The 21,694-nt window shown below is 35.6% G+C and overlaps 1 protein-coding gene across 4 annotated transcripts in view; it reads left to right on the top strand.

Moving 5' to 3' along the window:
- Positions 1-21,694, top strand: part of LOC150105280 (general transcription factor 3C polypeptide 4-like) — a 267,680-nt gene that overhangs the window by 112,063 nt on the left and 133,923 nt on the right. For all 4 annotated transcript variants that reach the window (XM_090394058.1, XM_090394057.1, XM_090394059.1 and 1 more), the window contains exon 8: positions 12,089-12,224. In XM_090394058.1, the coding sequence (XP_090250184.1) occupies positions 12,089-12,224 (136 nt within the window). The remainder of the gene's footprint in view (positions 1-12,088; positions 12,225-21,694) is intronic.

Raw genomic sequence — 21,694 nt, 5'->3', positions numbered from 1 at the left:
ATATTTAATTACTATTTAATTTGTACATTTAAAATATAGGAAAGGATCTGAGAGGAACTATTCAGTTGTTTGCTAATGATGTAAAATTGGGTAGAGCAATAGTTAATAAGATGATGTTAAAATTAGCAGGATGATTTGGATGGAATGGCAGTATGGGCATAGGAGAATGGAATCAGTTCAAATGTGGCAGAGTAAGGTTATGCATTTTAGGGTGAAAAGATTACCATCTGTGTATCAAATTGAAGGAACTGTACTCCAGGAAATTGAGGATAGGGAGTTAAAGTTTAGAGGGCATATTGCAAAAGTAGCTAAAGCAACTCATCAGATTACTTGGTTACTGAAGAATAACTTGATGAGCAGACAAGCAGGTTATTATGCCTCTTTATAGAGCATTGGTAAGACCCATCTTGACTATGTGCATAGATCTGCTCACTTGGGTTTCTTGGAGATGAGGAGGAGAGGATCCAGAGGTGAGTGGATGGTAACTGGTCTGTGGCAGGGTTTCCCAAATCGTGTTCTTCAGAACACTGGTGTTCTGCAGAAAGTGAATAAGTGTTCCGTGAAAAATTATCAAAATTAATATGAGCCTGGAATGGTTTTAAATGCTGTGACTCTAACCAATGTGTTCCGTTAAAAATTTCAGGATTTGCGGAGTGTTCCGTCGTAGGAAAAATTTGGGAACCACTGGTCTATGGGATGAACCTTATGATTACAGGTTAAAAATTTGTGAGATACAGAAACTGGTTGACAGGCAGAAAATGGATGATACAGGCATACAAATTACACTGAAAGATTTTTCAAGGTTAATACAGTAGAAATTTTTCAGAATAAGTTCTGGTATTGAGAAAACTAGGAGCCATCCTTGGAAGCTGAGTAAGAGTGTAGTTAGTAGGAATATCAGGACTAGATTTGTTGCTTGGAGAGTGGAGAATGAGTGGAATAGGTTGCCAAAGTCTGTTGTAGGTGCATGCCTGTGAATGAGTTGGATGCAAAGTATAATAGATACTGTATGAATGTTGGTAGATAGTGCTTGACATGATGTTTAGTGGCCTCCCTCGATGAGTCTCATAGAGTTGCCCATATAATAATAATAATAATTGCATACCATGTAAAATTATCACATTAGTTAAGAAAATTTATGAAAAATATAAAATAAAGTCTATACAAGGCACTGTTTAATAAACCAATTTTAACTTATGGATCTGAGAGCTGGGTTAGAAGTAAAACACTTGACCAAAGACTAGACTGCAGATATGAGAGTCCTGAAAAAGATTAGGAGCATGAACAGATGGCATCAATGACAATATCATATTAAAAACGAGGATATTAGGAAAGAACTTGATATTGTCAGCATCCAGGAATGCATTAGCAGAGCTAATCTCCCACTTAAACAGAATGGGAGAGGAGATTAGCAGGAAAAAGGCCCAGAGGAAGACCAAGATATAGGTGGATTGATACAGTAAAAAGTGTCTTAGAAGACAGAAATATAAGACCTGATAATATTGGAGTCTTGACTTTTAACAGACTGATTTGGAGGAAAATTGTAGATAGGAAGTTAGTAATGATGTAAATTTTTCATGTAGTACTATCATATCCTTTACACCCTTTGAGGATATATATATATATCAGGAATTTGATGATGCTGATAAAATAAAATCATACACAATGGAGAGCTTCCAGAGAAGACAGGTCTTCATTTTCTCCTAGCAATATTTCTTATTTTAATACTAATTAATTATGGAAGTCACTTAGGTAAAATTTGTTAATTTGTAGGATGTTTGGCTATGTTCCATAGACAAAAAGAGAGAACAACAATTGGAAGTGTGTGATATTATGTGTGCTATCAGCTTCAGGAGAAGAACTCAATCTGCATTAATAGATATTAAGAAATATATTAAAATAAATTGAAGATAAATAACTTATTTTAAATTTACTTAATTAAATAATTACAATTCATAACATTTCTGCACAAATTCATCTTGAAGAACATCAAGAATATAATTCATTTAAAAAGCCAAATAAATCTGCTTTAGCAAGCCACACCTCAAAACACAGAATTCAGTGGAATAATACGCAAGTTCTACACAAAAGCTATTTTCTTTTGAAAAGAATGCATAAAAAAAAAGCTGTGAAGCACACACATTCACATTCCTAACCTTAACAAAAACGATTACCTTACACCATGGGTGGCCAACCTTTTATAGTTCGTGTGTCAATTTTTTCATTTTTTAGTTGAGATGCTCCATACAAACTTATACCACTTTTCAGCCCTTTTAAAATATGGTAATATAGACACTTTTAGCAGTTTTAAATAAAAGGATTTCATATAAAGACAAGATAAACATTAATTATTTTATTAACTTTTGAAATTGCTTTGCTTTTGCTAAGCTTGTAATGTTTGGAGTTAAATCAGTTACAGAAAGCATCAAACAGTTTTTCAAATTTGAATCAGTCAGTCACAACCGTAGTTTGTTCTTAATCATTTTCATTTATGAAAATGCTTGTTTGCATCTGTATGTAGTTCCAAAACAACAGATATAACTCTGAGCAAATTTTCTCAGTTCTGGAAAATGTTCACAGGGCAACGATCGCCAGAAATTAATTATATCAGAAGCATCTGGGAGCGATGGAAGTTCATTAAATTTAAGTTTCAATAAAGAATTGGTTCTGAGATCAATAAGTTCCATTTGTATGTTACTAGGCATCGTCAAGATTTTTTGTTCAGTAAGTGAAAAGGGATTTATAAATGCAAGTATGAAATCTTCTTCTTTGGCAAAGTCGCTAAAACGAATGTTAAAGGACTCTTGCAATAATCTCAGTTTCTCAGTATATTCTGTAAAGTTGCCATTATCTTCAACAGATTCACTATGTTCTTTTAAATGTGGAAATTGACTTAAATCCCCATTTTCTAACTGGGAGACAGTTTTAATTTCATTTTGAATGCACTGATGTCATTTACTAACTTAGGAAACAACTTGTTCTTGCCCTGCAGTTTCAAATTTAGATCATTGAGGTGGCTGGTAACATCAACTAAAAATGGTAAATCAAATAGCTATTTCTCACCACACAACAGGGCTTTTTCCTCATGCAGCTCATCCTTCTCTTCCAGAAAACACTTTCTTTCAGCTTCCAAAATCTACTGAGAACTTGTCCTTTAGAAAGCCAGCGCACCTCACAATGAAGGATGAGATCATCATATTCCATATCCAGAAGTTCACAATTTTCTCCGAATTCTCTTCTGTTTAACCCTCTTGCTCTAATTTTATCCACACACTTTACAACTGGTATCATAACATGCTTCAAATTTAGAGTTTTTCCACACAGAGATTCTTCATGTCTAATACAGTGATACTTTAGTAGAGAACGACCTAAAAACCATTCAAGTAAAGTTACAGTCCCAGAAACTCTACCTACCACTGACGGTGCAAACACTGGTGAGTTTGCACCGTCAGTGCAAACTCCATCAGTGCAAACACTGATGAGCTTATTAGAATCTAGTTGTTGATTTTCTAGACATAACTTTACTTTGTCAAATATGTCTGACCCTCTGATTTTTCCATGAAGTGACTCAAGACCGATAAGTTCTTCAAAGATATTAAAATCACCATCAATTCCTCTTATAAAAATGCTTAATTGGGCTACATCACATATGTCAGCAGATTCGTCCAAGGCTAAAGAAAAGAAAGAACAAGCATGAACATGGTCTTTTAATTGCTCAGTAACATCCTGGGAAAGTTCTTCGATACATCTTGTAATTGTTTGCTTGGACAGAGCAGTTTGGTTTATTTTTCTTTCAATATTCTTATCACCAAGACATTTTGCAAAATTTTCGACAGGGCTTAACTTCCTCTCCATCAGAGAAAGGCTTGTGTTTTTTAGCCAACACAAAGGCTATTTCCACTTGTGAAATAGCCTTTGTGTTGCATTGTGTGGCATTGCCACACTTGTGAAAGTGTGGCAATGCCTCCAGCATTGCCACACTTTCACAACTTCTTTTCACAAATATATTTTGTCTCTTTTTTATTTTTTACTTTTTCTTAACCACGTATTCTTTCCGCAACTCAGACCCAGGAACTAACTTCAGTTTTTCTTCTAATTCAACTTGATGTTTTCTATAGTGTCTGTTAAGATCATGTCTTCTATTATCTGAGAGAGTGCTTTCACAAACAATGCACAACGGTTTTCCTGAAGGACCCACAATAAATAAGAACTAATTTTTCCGCAGTTCATTAAACTGGCGCTTGCTATCACCTTCTGCTTTTCTTCTGTTAATTTTCTTTTGCAAAATAATGGATAACTGACTGTAAAAAAAAATTATTTCAAAAAGTAAAGCTTATTATTAAATAATTTATTTAAATTATTGTATTGTTTTAAACATTATGAACATTCAAAAACAGTTCTACAAGTTTAAGATAAGATTCCTGTTTACAGTTGACGAGAGTCAGCTGTAAACTGATTGAGTAACTGGTGATGCATGTCAGCATTTGCCAGTGCCTGTTGCTTCAAGATCAAACAAGTATAATAAGTGCGCACTCTAGAATTCAGTGGTAGGTTAATTGTGTGTTTATATATATAAATCATATACAACATTTTTAAAAATTTTTCTCTAGGGTTCAGTGCACCACTTCTAATCATGCAATGTGCCACTTTTGGTGCATGCGCCATAGGTTGGCCACCCCTGCCTTACACTGTCTCAGTTTTGGGAAGTTTTCCTCACTAATACTAACAATTCATATATTTTATAAATTGAAATTAATTAATTAGTTAAATTTAAAATAATTTATTATTTATCTTTAATTTACATTTCTTAATATCTATTAATGTCGATGGAGTTATTCTTCTGAAGTCTATAGTGCATATAATATCACTTGCTTTCAGTTTAATTGTTACTCTCTCTCTGTTTGTAGTTAAATTCCTGTAGTGTATTGAAAATGACTATGAAAACTACAAATAAACAATTTTACATCTTCTTCTTCTTCTTCTGCAGCTTCTCCCACTTAAGTGGGGTCACTGTTTCTTATGAGTCTCCTCCACACCTTCCTGTCTTGGGCTGTCACCACATCCAAGTTCTTCATCTTCAAGTCCTCTTCTACCAGCTCCCTCCATCTCTTCTTTGGCCGCCCACGCTTCCGCCGTCCTTGCACATCCATCTGCATGACCCTTCTTCCCACATATTCGTCCTCCCTCCTCATCACATGACCAAACCATCTCAACCTTGCCTCCTGTATTTTCGCTCCTAAGTTCGTAACTTTCACTGTTCCCCTGACATAGTCATTTCTCAGATGATCCTTTCTGGTCACACCGCACATCCACCTAAGCATTCTCATCTCTGCTACTTCCATCCTGCTAATGTTATTTTTCCTCAGGGCCACAGTTTCTATAGCATATGTCATAGCTGGCCTCACTACTGTCCTATAAATTTTGCCTTTCAGATTGATCGGCACCCTCTTATCACATAACACTCCAGCCATCTCCCTCCAGTTCCTCCAACCTGCTTGTATCCTGCATCCCACTTCCTTCTCACCTCCTCCATCTTCTTCCACTGTCGAACCTAAGTATCTAAAGTCTCTCACCTTCCTGATGACATTTCCTTCCAGCTCCAGGTCTGTCTCCTGGCCACCGCCCACTGCGCAACACATATACTCTGTCTTACTTCTGCTCAGTCTCATACCTCTCTCTTCCAGTACTTTTCTCCATCTTTCCAGTTTAGTTTCCGCTTCTTCTCTTGAATCTACACACAGCAAGATGTCATCTGCATACAACATTGTCCAAGGTGCATCTTCTCTCACCTCCTCTGTTACCACCTCCATCACAATATTAAACAGAAACGGACTTAATGCTGACCCTTGATGCAAGCCAACTGTTACTTGAAAACTTTCTGTCTGTCCCAAACAGGTCCGAACACTTGTCTTCACATTTCTGTACATTTCCTGCACCAACCTGACATATTTCTCCGGCACCTTCTTTTCCCTCAGACACCTCCAGACTTCTTGCCTTGGCACTCTATCGTATGCTTTCTCCAGATCAATAAATACCAGATGTAGCTCCCTTTGTTTCTCTCGATATTTTTCCATCATCTGTCGTAACCCAAAGATAGCATCTGTTGTTGATCTACCAGGCATGAAGCCAAATTGTTCCTTTGCAATCTCCACCTCCTCCCTCAATCTACCATCAAGAACCCTTTCTAGGATCTTCATTGTGTGGGACATTAACTTTATTCCTCTGTAATTTTTACAGTCTTGTGCATCCCCTTTACTCTTGTAGATGGGAACAAGAGTACTCTCCCTCCATTCCTCGGGTATATTTTCCTGAAAGTATAATATCACTTGTCTATAGTGCATATAATATCACTTGCTTTCAGTTTAATTGTTACTCTCTCTCTGTTTGTAGTTAAATTCCTGTAGTGTATTGAAAATGACTATGAAAATTCTACAAATAAACAATTTTACATGACTTCCGCAATTATTTAGTATTAATATGTCTTCCACTTACATTTTGATTTTTGAATCAAATCAATATTTCTTATTGTTGTAGGCTGGTTATGAGAGATGTATGAAAAGTACAAAAGGAAAATAATGGAATGTACCTTATTTACTCGAATGTAACTTGCACTTTTTTTCCCCCAAAATTGAAGTTAAAAAATCGTTGTAAAGATATATGTGGGTATTTTCGGAAACTAAAGTTTTTTAGGGAAAAATTCATTGACATTTATAATTAAATCCTCAGTATTCATTATAATTTCTAATTGCTCAGATTACTTATAAAATGAAGGCATTTAAATTTTAATTATCAACATTATTTACACTATCTGCGGCTCACCTTCATCACCCAATATATTTGAATCTTTAGCAACAATGCTTCTCTAATTAAATTAAAACAAACAGTTTCATTATTGCTTGTCCTTTTATCATTTTGGAATCATAAGATCACTATGCTTTAAAAATACCGAAAATGGGTATGATTTACCAAGAATCTACTATTCACTATCGCTACTTCTGGTCTCTCATATGATTGGTGCGATATTAACAAAAGATTGAGTGACTCAGCAACAAAGGTAACCCAACAATTGAGTTGAAATGCTGATTTTCTTCAACCGAATTCCAGAATATCTGAAACTGCCATAACAGAATTATTTCTTAAAGTGTGCAAAATATGCAAACTTTAAAATTTTTTTTTTCCTAAAGTAAAATCAGGGGTGCAAGATATATGCAAGTGCAAGTTATATTCATGTAAATACGGTAAAAAAAGACACATACACAACAACATCATTGCCTAACAGGATAAAACTGAAGGAAGAAGCCTTGACTGTCAGATTATGAATAAATAAAATGAAAATGAAAATAAACAGCAACAACAACAAAAAAATTGACCATCCCATACTGGATGGTCAATTTTTATGCACTCTGGTAAGAGTGCATAACCAAGCAGATGCTTGGTTATGCACTCTTATCTGCTCCTGCTTTGTAGAGGGTCTAGCATCACTCGTCATTCCATAACACAGCTTTCCAATTCCATGACATAACAAGCTTCCACGTCTCGCTGGGCATGCTCTTTGCATCCACTGAAGACGACGCTGCATGTTGGTTCAGGCAATGTTGTACTTGCCTGTTGCAGTCCTACCATGGAAACCTGTGTCATGAACATTGGTTCTGAATTTTTGCGTAGATTCATGTTCCAGTCAATGCCCAGAGCTCTGCATTCAATGTGTGCCAATGAATGGCAGTTTTTGTATGTTATTCTTCGTGCCATCCTACGGTCACATTCAGCATGTGTGGTGGGTCATCCACTGCAGGTAGGATTTACACTTGACTTCCTGGGTATATATCTCAGTATGGTATCACTGATTATTGACCTGGGATGACCCAATTTGTCAACATTTTAACAAACAGATATGCCTACAACATGGCATCCTATCACAATGCCTCTTACTAACTCCAACAGTTCCCTTCTCACAACCATTTCAACTGGACACAGTTGCACATGTTAGTAGCTGATATAAACTGGAGGAATATGATGCTCCCAAGTTTATATCAGCTACTAACATGTGACTCGTTACATGGCACAATGCACTTTGCCCATGTGGTGTCCATTGATTTCTTTCCATGCAGTGTATTTTTCCATTTAGGAAATTTAAATATGGGCAAGCCATTTGTGAGATCAGATCATGAGCCATTGTTTTTTCTAAACAGCACAAAGGCCAAAATGTAAGAAGAATTAAATGGGCCTTGGAAATACAAGAATTTCATATTAAAGTTAGCTATATCCCACAGAATAAAAACTCAATGGCTCTCTCAAGGTCACTTGTTGAAGAAGGTTTGTTATGTGCCATCCAGTTGTTTTTTGATCCTACGAACAAAGGCTCTTCACCTCACTCAGCCTCTTCTCCTTTCTTTCAGTAATTGTAAATTCAAGTCAGTAAGTTCTTTTATGTTGTCCATCCAATTCTTTTTTTTTTTTTTTTTCCCTCATTACCTCAATCTTCCCCAACATAACTGCCTTTTCCAATGATTCATCTGTCTAAAGTACATCAACTTCTGTTTAGCAGTCATCGTCTACAAGGAGCATTCTGTCTTTATATTCTCTAAAACTTTCTTATTTGTCATTCTTGCAGTCCTCTTAATAGTCTTCTCTATACCCATAATTCAAAGAAACTGATTCACTTTCTGTCTTTTTTCTTAATAATCCAGTTTTGACATCCATACGTTAGTAATGGAAATACCATTGCTATGACAATTCTAACTTTCGTGGCCTTATAACACCTCTATCCTTCATAATTTTTGTGAGGTTTAACATTGCTTTTTTCTCCATGACTATCCTTCTTTTAATTTCATTTTCACATTTATCATCATTTCTGATTCTGGACCCCAGTAAATCATAACTTTCAACAATTTCTATTTTATCTCCCTCTATTATAAATTCATTTAAATTACCAGAACCCATCACTTTTGTTTTGCTGGTGTTTAAATTAAGCCTGGCTTTGTTACTTTCTGTCTTAACCAATAGAATCAACTACTCCAGATTTTCCTTAGTTTCTGCTATGAGGGTTGTATCGTCTGCATATCTTAAATTATTTATTTTTCTGCCACTAATACTAATTCTAGCTGGATCTTTGTCTAAATCAGCTATTCTCATAACATATTCACTATGAATATTAAAAAGGTAGGACAACAGCATACAACCCTGCTGCACCCCTTTTTCCCACCCAAACTCTGTCCTTTTCTCCAAAGACTGTTTTTACTGAAGCTTATTGGTTGTCATACAATTCTCTTATCAAGATAATTAGATGTTCAGGTATTCCCATTGATCTCATTACAATCCAGTCTGTTGTGATCCACAGAATCAAAAGTTTTCTTATAATCAATAAAACAGATAAATACATTCTTCTGAAATTCTCTTGTTCTTTATATAATCCATCTCATGTTTGCTATTTGGTCTCTAGTTCCTCTACCTCTCCTGAAGCCTGCCTGTTCTTGTGGCATTTCTCTATTCTTATATGGCTCCAACCTTTGTTGGAACACTTGCATATGAAATTAAAGCAATGGTTCTGTAATTCTCACAATATCTGGCATTTGATTTTTTTTGGGATTGGGATGAATACTGATGTTTTCCAATCTCTAGGCCAGTATATTTTCTTCCATTCCTGTTGACAATTTCAGTCAACATATTCACTACATCATCCCCAGCTGCTCTCAGTAATTTTATACACCATCAGCCCAGGAGCTTTTCCTTTTGGCAGTTGTTCCACTGCTGATATCCCTTCACTTTTCATTATCATGGGTGCCTGAACAAATTCTCTCCTTCAATATTATTATCTTCCTTGTACAAATCCTCTACATACTCTTTCCATCTTTTTTTTTTTTTTTCACTGCTTCTTCTTCCATCAGACATTTACCTGAATTACTCTTTACAACTCCTAATTTAAGGATAAACTTCCTTGTAACATCATTTATTTTTCTAAACAGATCTCTTGTTCTAGCCATAATATTGCTTTCTTCAATTTCCTTGCACCTTTTGTTTGGATGTTTTTTCTTATCTTTCCTAGCCTGTCTGGAAATCTACACTCAGTTGTCTAACCCTTTCTTTGTTCCTCTGAAGTTTCATTTTTTTTTTCTTTCCTCTGCTATTTGGATAGCTTCTTCTGACAACCATTTACAATATTTCTTTCTTGATGCTTTGCTGCTTCTGTGACTGTACATTTTATTTCTTCCCACAGTTCTTTTAATTCTCTTCCTGTCTTCTCCAAACTGTTTAATTTCTTTCATACTTCCTACTTTAAATGCTTCATTTATAGGATCTAAATGAAATCTGAAGAAGGTGTGCCTGATGAAAAGGAGAGGAGAGTGCTTCCAAAGCAAAAACTACTTGTGTTGTTCCAGTGGTGGATGATAAATGTCATCCTGCCATCTAGAGGTCTAGTTAGCATTTGTTCCATCTAGGGAAAGTATATTTTAAGATAGGTTTCCTTGCCCTCACCAGAGCCCCATTTGTGGAAATAGCCTTACAAATGAAGTTAGGATTGACTTGGCTGGAGAGAGGCTATATATTGCATTTCACCAATCCCTTAATGGTCCATTTGTTACACATATCAGTGACGGACAATACAAAGTAATATTGTCTATTTTTTTTTCTTTCTTCAAGCACAGTAGAAGGCTTTACACATTGTAGAGTAGACAGTAGTAGTAGTCTCTTGTTCCACCACCACAGTGAGTGGTGCATTGATCAATCACATGAGCAGAGCACACATGTAGTTCGAATTGGTAGCTGTTATAGATGTGCTTATGAAGCAAGTGGTAATTGAATTCCTTATTGTGGAAGATTTTAGCTGAGTATGAAGTCCAGTGGAATTCATACTCAGCTGAAAAATGTTTGTGGAGACAAGCATCTTTAACATTTACTGTTACCCTTCAACAATACCCTTTAACACACATTTTATATGATGGGTGAGACACTTGAAGAGTAATGGAACCAAGGTCAGAGATAAGACTCAATGCACAGGCCAGCAATGGATAAAAGTGAACAAAAAGGATTTCATTGATATGTTGATCAAGGATTGTTTCATCACAGCTGGAAAACTGTGCAGTGAAATCAGTATTGGAAAACTAGAAGTAATGATCATCTGTACAGAACTTCTCCAGTGCTTCATGGGAGGGGGGGGGGCTTCTTTTCGTGTAGTCACAGGTGATGAAACATAGGTTCATCATTACAATCCTGAAATAAGGAGACCATAAGTGGAATGTCCTCATTACAATTCACTGCACAAGAAGAAATTCAAACGATAGATTTCAATACGGGAAAGTCATGGCAGCGTGCTCTGAGACAAAGAAAATGGGACCTTTGGAGAGAGGTGCCATGTTCATATCAGTTCAGAATGGTATGTGGAGACATTGCAGAAATTTAAAATATGCATCTGCAGAGTTTGGCTTACCAGAAACATGAATAATTCCTTCCTCTTCCATGACAGTGCTCAACTTCTCACCACTTAGTGTACTAGGGATGCCAGTACAGTTTGTCTAGATTGATCTTTCCCATCCTATCCATAGTGGTACTCAGACATTGGTGGGGAAATTCAAAGAGTCATCACCATGACTCATTCACTATTGACGATTCATACCAAAGAATAAATTGGCAGTTGCAAAGGGTGGATGGTAGACTTCGCTATGATAATTTGGCAAGTAGGTCTTTGTTCCATATACAATCCAGTGCTGTGTAAATGTCTAAAACAACCACCTGAATTTCATCAAATCTTTCCATAGCTTGCTTTATAGATGAGTAATGTTGGATACTTGCTGGATAATGTTGGATCAAGAGTGGCAGAATGCATGTTGGTGGTACACTGTGACAGCTTCAGATTATTATTTATTGATTGATTTATTTTTGGCATGATACTTTTATTCAATCATTTAACACAAAACTTTATGCTTGTTTAAAGACATTTATTGAATTGCATTTATAGTATTTGTATGCGTTATTCTTTGTCAAGAATAACTGGCATACAAATCTTGACAAAGATGGATAAACTTGATTGCATTTAAATAAAATGAAATTAACATATCATTTTTGATTTTTAAAAATGCATCTTTCATTTTAGGAAAGTGATAATAGTTATATTGTCATAGCAACAAAGGACTCTTGGTTAGTTACCTCTAAAGTTATTTTATTAGGAAAAAGCTGCAGTGTCAGTCATATTGGGTATATTTCTGGCTTACATCAGCTGCCTGCATCAAGTATGTTTCTTCCTTTTATAAGGTCTTAAAACTAAATGTAATGTATAAATGTAAAATAAAATCATTAGAATATATTGTATTTTTATTATATATATTTAATCATGAAAAATTTTATAAGGATCATCAAGATGTGAACTATTAAATGTATTGAGTTAAATTATGCAGGGTCAGCTCTTCCAAGAAGTTGACTCATCGAGGGAATCTTGTGAGTGCAACATCACTGAAGTTGCACTCACAAGATTTACTAGTAGATGACCCTTGGTTTTCCACCTGCAATAAGCTATAAGATCTCTAACCAACTTATCTTTCTATCATATCTCCCATCTTTGGTTTGCCATTTACTTTGAAGACCACATTCCCTCAGTCAGTTCTGATACTCAGTTTCATATGCCTGGTACTATCTTGGTTATCCACTGCTGAATCTTTACACTTGTCTCCTCTGAACCCAAGTTGACTACATTTGAGCAGAGTAATTAAAATATAGTCTTATCAAAGCCTTATTCAGTGGAAGCATAATTTCCTTACTCCTAAAAGTTAATGTCCTCTTCAACATTGTCACCTCTAAACATTAACTGTCTTTCTACTATTGTTATCCTAGGTCTCAAGCATCATAGACTACTTGAAAGGAAGTATCATTAATAAATTACTCTTCCTGCAGTATTCTCAATCCAATATGCATAGCTTTGTGCTTATGGAACCGTTTTGTTCTGATCAACCTGCAAGGATACAGTTGGCAGATAACTTTATAATACTATCCAGACCAACTCTCTTATTATTATTTAAGTTAAACAATGGCCCAATTACAGAACCATATAGTACTTGGCTTGTCATCCTCTTCCTCTTAGACTTGGCACCTCCATTCATTAATCTGACATTGTCAGTAAGCCCATCTTCTATCTGTATCACAAGCCTGTTTTGGGTACTCATTATTTTTGGTTTGTATGGTTACCTTGCATTTGGATTGTTAGATGCCTTGGAAAAATCCAAAAATCTCCTTAATTCTGCAATCACTTTTGCATATGCTTTATAACAAAGTGACTGCAGAGTTGAATAAGGAGAATGGATATAGATGCAAAAGTTTTGGATTTTTCCAAAAACATATAACAAAAATTCCACATGCAGGTTTGAAAAGCAACATCTGCCACTAACAAAGCCATGCTTAATATTCACCTCTGGATGCAGATCTTAATTAGTCTCTCCACTATCTTAATCACTACTCCAGAGATGTTGATTGATCTACAATGGGTTATTTCATTTTCTGGTTCTCTTGTTTCATCTAGTTCCATATCAGCATCCAAAGAGCTACCAGGTCTGACTGGGATGTATCTCTAAAGTGATCACTTAACAGTTCTGCTATTTCCAAAGTGTCTGACAACTCATTCCTACCTTCCATATTCACTAAAGTTATTCTTCTGTAATTATTCCTACTTTTATTTGCCACACAGCAAAAAAAAAAAAGTCTTGTATTTCCCTTTGCCTATAACCCTGCTTTTTCATATTATTGTTGGTTGGCTGTCACTCTCCTAAACTGCTTTTTATACTTTTCCTGGACCTTACTCAATGCCTTTCTTTCTGGTGTTGAATCCTATTTTTATAGTGCTCTTACTTAATAGTCTTGAGCCATTTTTATTTTTACTCTCACGCAATTTATTCTCCTGAGTCCAGCTTCTTTCAGACATCCTTTGACCATTTCTCAAACATTGTTGGTTACTCTGTCATGCAGTTATTATCATCATCATCATCAAGAGAGACCTCCAGGTAATCAAGGACTCATCGGTGAAGGCCACATACCACACGCACCAGCTATCATACTTATTCTTGAATTTATTCACGCTGCTTGCACACACAACATTCAATGGCAATCCATTCCAGTTATATACTGCCTTATGAGAGAAAAATCTAGCCCTCACCCTGTTCTTAGCGGCATTCAATCTCAGCTTCCAAGGATGCCGCCCTCTTGTCCTTTCCCCACCCTCCATAAAATGAAAAATTCCATCAACTGAAATCTTGTATCACAAATGAAACCAGGAGACCAGACCTGTGCACAATAGTCCAAGTGAGGTCTTATCAAGGCCTTGTAAAGAGGCAAAATGACATCTTATCTTTACGTGTTAAAGTTTGTTTCAGCATTGCAGTTATCTTTTGAGTTGTACTTTCAGTCTTTGCTACATGGTCCTGATCTTCAACTTGCCATCTACTAACACTCCAAGATCCCTAGTGTGATCAGTTTCTTCCAGCATAATCCAACCAATATAATACGACATTGGATATCTAATCATGCCAAAGTGCATGACTTTAAATTTACTGGCATTGAACTGACATCTGTTTTCTCATATCAGTTCAGTGTCAGTAAATTTCATTAATTACACCAATATCATTAATGTACATATGGAATAACAAGGACTGGTCCATGTGGTACACCACTAATTACCTTAAATCTTGCAGACTCACATCCCCATATACCACTTTTTTGATATGTCAGTCAGCCATCCTCTTAACCATACTAAAATTTTATAATTCAGACCCATATTCTTCAATTTATGCAACAGTCTTCCATGCTATATTCTGTCAAAAGCCTTAGCAAAATCCAAAAGCATCATGGTGTATCCATTCCCCTTATCTAGTTCACTGGTAATATTATTATAGAATATGAGCAAGTTTCTAAAGTGTGACCTTCTCTTAGTAAACCCATGCTGTTCATCACAAAGTAAAGAGTCACTGTCAACCCATTTCTGAATGCAAGCTCTAACCAGTTTTTTTCCAAAATCTTCATCACTACTCCTGAGATACTGAATTGTCAATAGTTGGATACACTGATCTTTTCGCCACCCTTGTGCAATGGGATTACCTTAAATGCTTCCCATTTCTGTGGAATCTTCCCTTTTCTGAGACTCAAATTATATAGCCTGGTTAAAGGAATAGCCAGTTCAGCTGAACACTCTTTTAGTGCTTGTGCTGATATCCCATCAGTTCCTATTGCTGAATTCTTATTCAGTTTGTGCAACAGCTCCAGTACATCCACATGAGTTTTCTCATACAGTGAAAATGTAGTGGAGAATTCAGTATTGCATATACTAGGTTGATAGCTTTCAGCAAAATGACTTCATTAGTTGAACAATCTATTCTGCATCTGGTACCCTCACACCATCTGCATCTAGAAGAGTTATTCTTTCATATTCATTCTTTTACTTGCAGCATATCCATAGAATTCTTGTGGGTTGTCTTATAGAGCCAGTTTCATTTCATACTCAGACTTGGCTTTCTGTACAACAGCTGTGACTCTTCTGGCTTGCTGCTTATAATTTTCATAACGGACATCATCCTTATGCAGACGGTATTCCTTCCACATCATCTGTTTCTCATGAATCTCTTGCTTAATAAGATTACACATTCATTTGACTCATACCCTATTTATTTCTGAACTCTTGGGACACGTTCTGATATTGCATCATTTAAGTATTTTTTAAATACTTCCCGTGCACTGTTGATTTTTTTCCCATCCAGCAACCGATACTATTCCACTGAACTCAATATCTACCTCAGTTAGTCATAATTTCCTGCTTTGTGGTTTAGCATGTAATCTTTTCTGAATGGAACATTTATAAACTTAGTCACTCTAAGTGAGTACTGCATGATCACTGTTACCAACCGGAGGCAGAATAGTTACGTCTTTAACTGAAACCCCCTCTGATACTATAATCAAATCTAACACTCTTTGACCTCCAGTTCCTTCTGTCACATGCTGCTTGAGGAAGTTCTCTTGCAATAGCTCAATAAATTCAGTTTCATTCTTCTCATGAGATTTTACTGCTTCCCAATCAATATTTGGATAATTAGTCTCCCGTTATGATTAACTCTTTTCGCATCCATCGTCTCTATTTGGTGGTGCATTTCTTCATCACTTGCAACTGATCCACCAGGTCTGTAGCAACACCAAACTATGTAATTGATCTTGTTAGATTCCAGTTCACACCAGATGGCTTCAAATTCACTGCCACATGAAATACTGTTACTAGTACTACGATCATAATTCTCAACACTTACTGGATTAAAGTCATCTGTTATCATTCACAGCATGCCCCCTCCTCTCTCTTATCCTAAAAATACTATGCCCTTTACACACACAATACCAGTTAGTATGTCTGATTCTGATAGCCATTTTCATACTAAAACACTGTTTTAAGCTGCATTCTCTTTCTCTCATAATCATTTGCCTTATAAGGTAAATAATTACAAGCATGGCTCTACGAATCGCACAGCATGGAGGTTGAAATTGGCTTAATGGAAAATATGGCGAGGTAAATGCAATAAGAAAATGTGCAATTAATTCAGTATTTTTTTACAAGGGAATAAGAGTAGACATTTAGAAGTAACTACATGTAAAACGCGTGCATTTGGTTCTGTAATTTTTAACAAGGCTATAAGGATAGGCATTTAGAAGTAACTGGAACTGGAAAACATGCAATTAGTTCCATATTCTTTTTCAATGGGGGGATAAGGAGAGGCATTTAGAGGTAAATGAAACTAGAAAGCATGCAATTAGTTCTGTATTCTTTTTCAAGGGGATAGGGGTAGAAATTTAGAAGAATATGCATTTAAAAATATAGAAGTAATTGCATGCCCTAGGTTTTCTAGGAAGCAGAACAGCAAATTTATACCTCTGTGCTCCTTCCACAGGATTTCATAACAGTGAACACCTAAAAGAGTCAGTTTTTAAAGCACAGAAATTACATGTGGTTTTTTTATTTACACGTTCTGGTTTTTAACCGATAAAAAAAAACAGCAGGAAGTTTGTGATTTTACTGTCAATTTTGGAGAGAGAGCTATGCTCGTTACTGTAAGCTCCTTATAGTTCTACACATATCCTTTTTTATTCAGTGCTCTCATATGATTTGCTGTCTCCCAAGTTAAGACTGCATGATTGCTCTCTCCATTTGGAGAGAGTTATTATTAGATGCTATTATTAGATCTTTGCACTACAAATCCTTTACATCACATGCAGCTTAGGGTAAAAGATGACCTCTCCATTGCTTCTGCCTTGGTATCTCCACCTCTGGGCCTGGCTCCCACTGACGAGACCTCAATAAAGGTCAAAACCTGTCTGGGTAGTGGCCCTTCCCTTAATGCATAACATTATACATATCTGCAGGGAGATGTGTTTTGCATTATAGGAGTGATGATAGCTTGGTCCACCTTTGCCCCGAGTTGCCTGATGTTGCACTACCTTTCCTCAGTCTTGAAGATATTTTCAGGTGCAAACTTTGTTTGCTCACACTTGGATAAAGGATTAAACTAAATTTATTATTGCAGCTTAGGTTGATTATCACTCAGTATGTCTCTAAAACTGGTATAGTGAATATTTACTTACTCTAATTAATTGGGAACAAAAAAAAAAAAAAATGTTACAATAAGGAAATTTCGCAAACATTGGACTAGTTTTTTTTTTTTTTTTTGGTTTTGTTTTTTTCCCTCTTATAAAATGATCTAAATCATTATATCCCAAACTTTCAGTTCCTCTGTATCTTTTCTTAAATTTTAGTAACATCAGCATACTCAACTTCCTCGAGGCAAAGGCAATTTAGAAAAGTGATAATATTTTGTTTCAAACAAGAAGAATTATACAACTATTTAATTTTTAACATTTTCATTATAATAAATTACAAAAATGCATAACAATTTTTTATTTTTGAATTAGTTAGTACAATTCAGTTATTCAAATCCAATATGCATACATAAGAAATAAAATTTAAATTATGAAATTTAGCTTTTCAGTAAAAAAATAAAAACTTTCTGTATTGGTTAATTTTAACCATACATGAGGTTCCATGTAAAGAAGACGACTTGTGGGACGAACATGATTACACAGTACAGATGCATGCATGGGTAGTGAAACAGGTGCTAAGTATTGTTACAATTAAGATATGAATAATTCCAAAAGTTGGTGGAAAGTTAGTTTTAACCATTTTGTTCAATAATGCAAACAGTTCACACAATTGGAAACATGATCATGCTGCCAACAAGACACAACTCTAATGAATGTCAATCGATACATGACATGGACACCTTTTGTTTAAAACTTCCATTAAAAGATTTAGTTATTGAAAAAAATTACTGTATTTGCTGGCGTATAAGACACACTTTTTTTCTTTGAAAATAGGTCTGAAAAACAGGGTGCGTCTTATATGCCGAATACTCAGTGTTTTATTATTTTCATTTCTGGAAATTTTCTCTGTTCCGAGTTACGCGATTTCTTTATTGCTTCCTTGCGGTGTGTGTGAGAGCATTCCAGTTACATACAGCAGTGTTTCTTAAACTTCAGACATCTGCATTCATATGATTGGTACGGTATTAACAAAAGATCGTGCTACTAAATGACAAAGACAAGCCGACAGTTGAGTTCAATTGCTAATTCTCTTCAACCAAAACATAACCTACAAAGTGGAACTGCAAAATGGCCAGAACTTGAGGCAGAACTGAATATTCGGATTTTAGACCACAGAAAAGCAGGACTTTCAGTGTCTACAAAAATGATTATTCATCAAGTGAAAATGATAGCCACTAACAGAGGGATTGCCAACTTTACTGGATCAACATCATAGTGTTCAAGATTCATGAAGAGAAAACCAGCTATGTATGTGGACTAAAACAGAAATATCACAAAAGATGCCAGCTGAATATGAAGAAAAAATTATTGAATTTCATCGATTCATCATTAACGCAAGGAAACGCGAAAATTTTGAACTTGCGCAAATAGGAAACACGGACGAGGTCAGCTGACATTTGATGTGCCCTCAAACAAAACTGTAGATTCCAAGAGCACTAAAAGTGTTACTATTAAAACTTCAGGGCATGGAAAAACTCACTACACGGTTGTTTTATCCTGCTGTGCTGATGGGACAAAATTGTCGCCACAATTGATTTTTAAAAGGAAGACGCTACCCAAAGAAAAATGCTTAAAGGAGTGTGTGTGTGTGTGTGTGTGTGTGTGTGTGTGTGTGTGTGTGTGTGTGTGTGTGTGTGCGTGTGTGTGTGTGTGTGTGCGCGCGTGTGTGTGCGCATGTGTACATGTTCACAAAAGGCTGGATGGATGGAGGAGGAATGAAGTTATGGATAGATAAAATTTGGTCTAGGCACCCTGGTGGACTGTTGAAGAAGCCTGCCATGCTAGTATGGGATCAGTTTCATTCTCACAGAACAGACGATGTTACAAATAAACTCAAAAAATTGAAAACTCAGTTAGCTGTAATTTCAGGAGGTCTAACTAGTCAGCTTCAACTTTTAGATGTCTGTATTAATAAACCATTTAAGGGATTTATGAAGGAGAAGTGGAACAGCTGGATGCAGTCTTCAGATTTTGAGGTTACACCATCAGAAAGAAGGAAGAGGCCTAGCATTTTGCAAGTTTGTGAGTGGGTCAAAGCTTCATGGGATACTATGAAAATTGAGACAAGGGTTAAATCATTTAAGAAGTGTGGCATTAGTAATGTACTGGATGGTACAGAGGACAATTTGTTGTATAAGGACTCAGATTCTGATTTAGAAGAGATTTCAAGTCTCTTTATTTAGCTCTGGAGATGAATTTCTGATTTTTTTTGACAATTAAAAGGTGGGTACTCTTTCCTAGTTAGATTAGGTATTTGTTGAAAGTAGACCTTCTTATTACTTTATATTTGAAATACTGTAAATTCATTAATATTCAGTGATAAAGTTTTTTTCCTAAAAAAATGTGTACAAGAAAAGGGGATGTGTCCTATACACTGGCAAATACGGTAATTTTAAAATAGACCTGCACTTCTCTGTGACAATGAAGCAATAAAAGTGTAAAAGTAATAAAAAAAAAGTAATCAAGTTAAAAAAAAAAAAGTGCCTCTTAGTTCTAGTAGTGAATTTACTACATGTTGGGAAATACTGATCTAAATGATCAGTATTTGTTGCTATTGACATGAAAATTTTAACAAAAAATGTAAACAAAATGTCTTTTTTTTCCCATCCTTCGTAATATTAATTTTTAACTCATTTTATTACTTAATATCATTTTACTTCACATTAGGAAGTAAAATGATATTAAATCTGATATCAGAATTTTGGATGTTAATCTCAGCTCTTTACTTTATGCAGATGATGTTATACTCCTAAATAAATCCAGTAGAAGTCTGCAGTTCCTGACTCAATTGAATAACTGCTGTAATAAAATTGGTATAAAAATCAGCCTACAAAAACACAAAGACAATGAAAGGCAGAAACATGGAACATTTCAACTATTTAAGCAACATTTTTAATTAAGATGGCAAATTAAATATGTAAATAGACAACATAACAAATCTGGTATGGTAGTAAATCAGCTGAATAAATTTATATGGAATAAGAGTCGCAATTAGTCACAACACTAGACTAGCTGTATACAGTGTTCAAACCAATTTTAACTTATGGATCTGAGAGCTGGGTTATAAATAAAATACTTGATCAAGGACTGGAAACCACAGTTATGAGGAAGATTAGGAGAGTGACAGTATCAATGGCAGTGTTATGTTAAAAATGAGGATATTGAGAAAGAATTTGATGTTAGTATTCAGGAAGGAGTGGCAGAGATAATCTCAGGTGGTATGGTCACTTAATGGGAGAGGAAAGGTTAGCAAAACAGTTTTTTTTTTCACCAGAATGCAAAAAAAGACCCAGAGGAAGGCCAAAATCTCAGTATATTGAGATAAGATAATATTGGAATTTTGACAGCAGATAACAGATAATACCCTGTACATTGACTGAAGATTCATATCAAGAATTTGATGGTGGTGATATCTTTTTTTTTTTTTTTTTGAAAACCTGATCAAAAAATTAAATATAATGAATTCATAAACAGAACTATTCATTTAATTTTAACAAAAAATTTAAATAAAAAGATATGTTCTTTGGCTTCATCACATCAACAACAACATCTGCTCCAACAGAAATTGGCAGATCTGGCAAATCAGAGTTCTCCATTTCTTTCTTTCTGTCCTCCTATATTCTTTGTTCATGAACATGATTTCAGTGCTAGATTGTTTTTGCATGTCCAAACAACTTAACATGTTGTGTGCGTTTTGGGGAAATACTGTATTTCAATCCAGCTATCTTATTTCTGTTCCACAGAAATAAGATAGCTGGATTGAAAGATGAATAGGAGTAGCAGGTTTGGGGAGTCAAACCTGCTGAGAGCTGTTGCTTGTATTACTATCAGTTTAGCAGGAATGGGGATATGTTAGATGCAAGGTTTGCTGCATGTGTGGAAATATATGTAAAAGAGGCACAATGATGAAACTGACAGTCTATAAGACAGTGACTGAAGAGAACGTTTTTATGTGAGAGAGAGGGAAGGTGAGGTGTCAACTAACCAAACTGTCCTCTTCTGGCACAGCACCAAAACCTTTTTAGAGAGGGTTTAGGTGTAGCACCCCAAATGTGAGAGCAGTTTTCCAAGGTTAGGCAGATTTGAG

The sequence above is a fragment of the Typopeltis vanoorti genome, chromosome 6 (genome assembly GCF_054136105.1).
Source record: "Typopeltis vanoorti isolate ZY-2024b chromosome 6, IOZ_Tvanoo_1.0, whole genome shotgun sequence".
Taxonomy (NCBI): Eukaryota; Metazoa; Arthropoda; class Arachnida; order Uropygi; family Thelyphonidae; genus Typopeltis; species Typopeltis vanoorti.
This window is presented reverse-complemented; position numbering and strand designations above follow the sequence as displayed.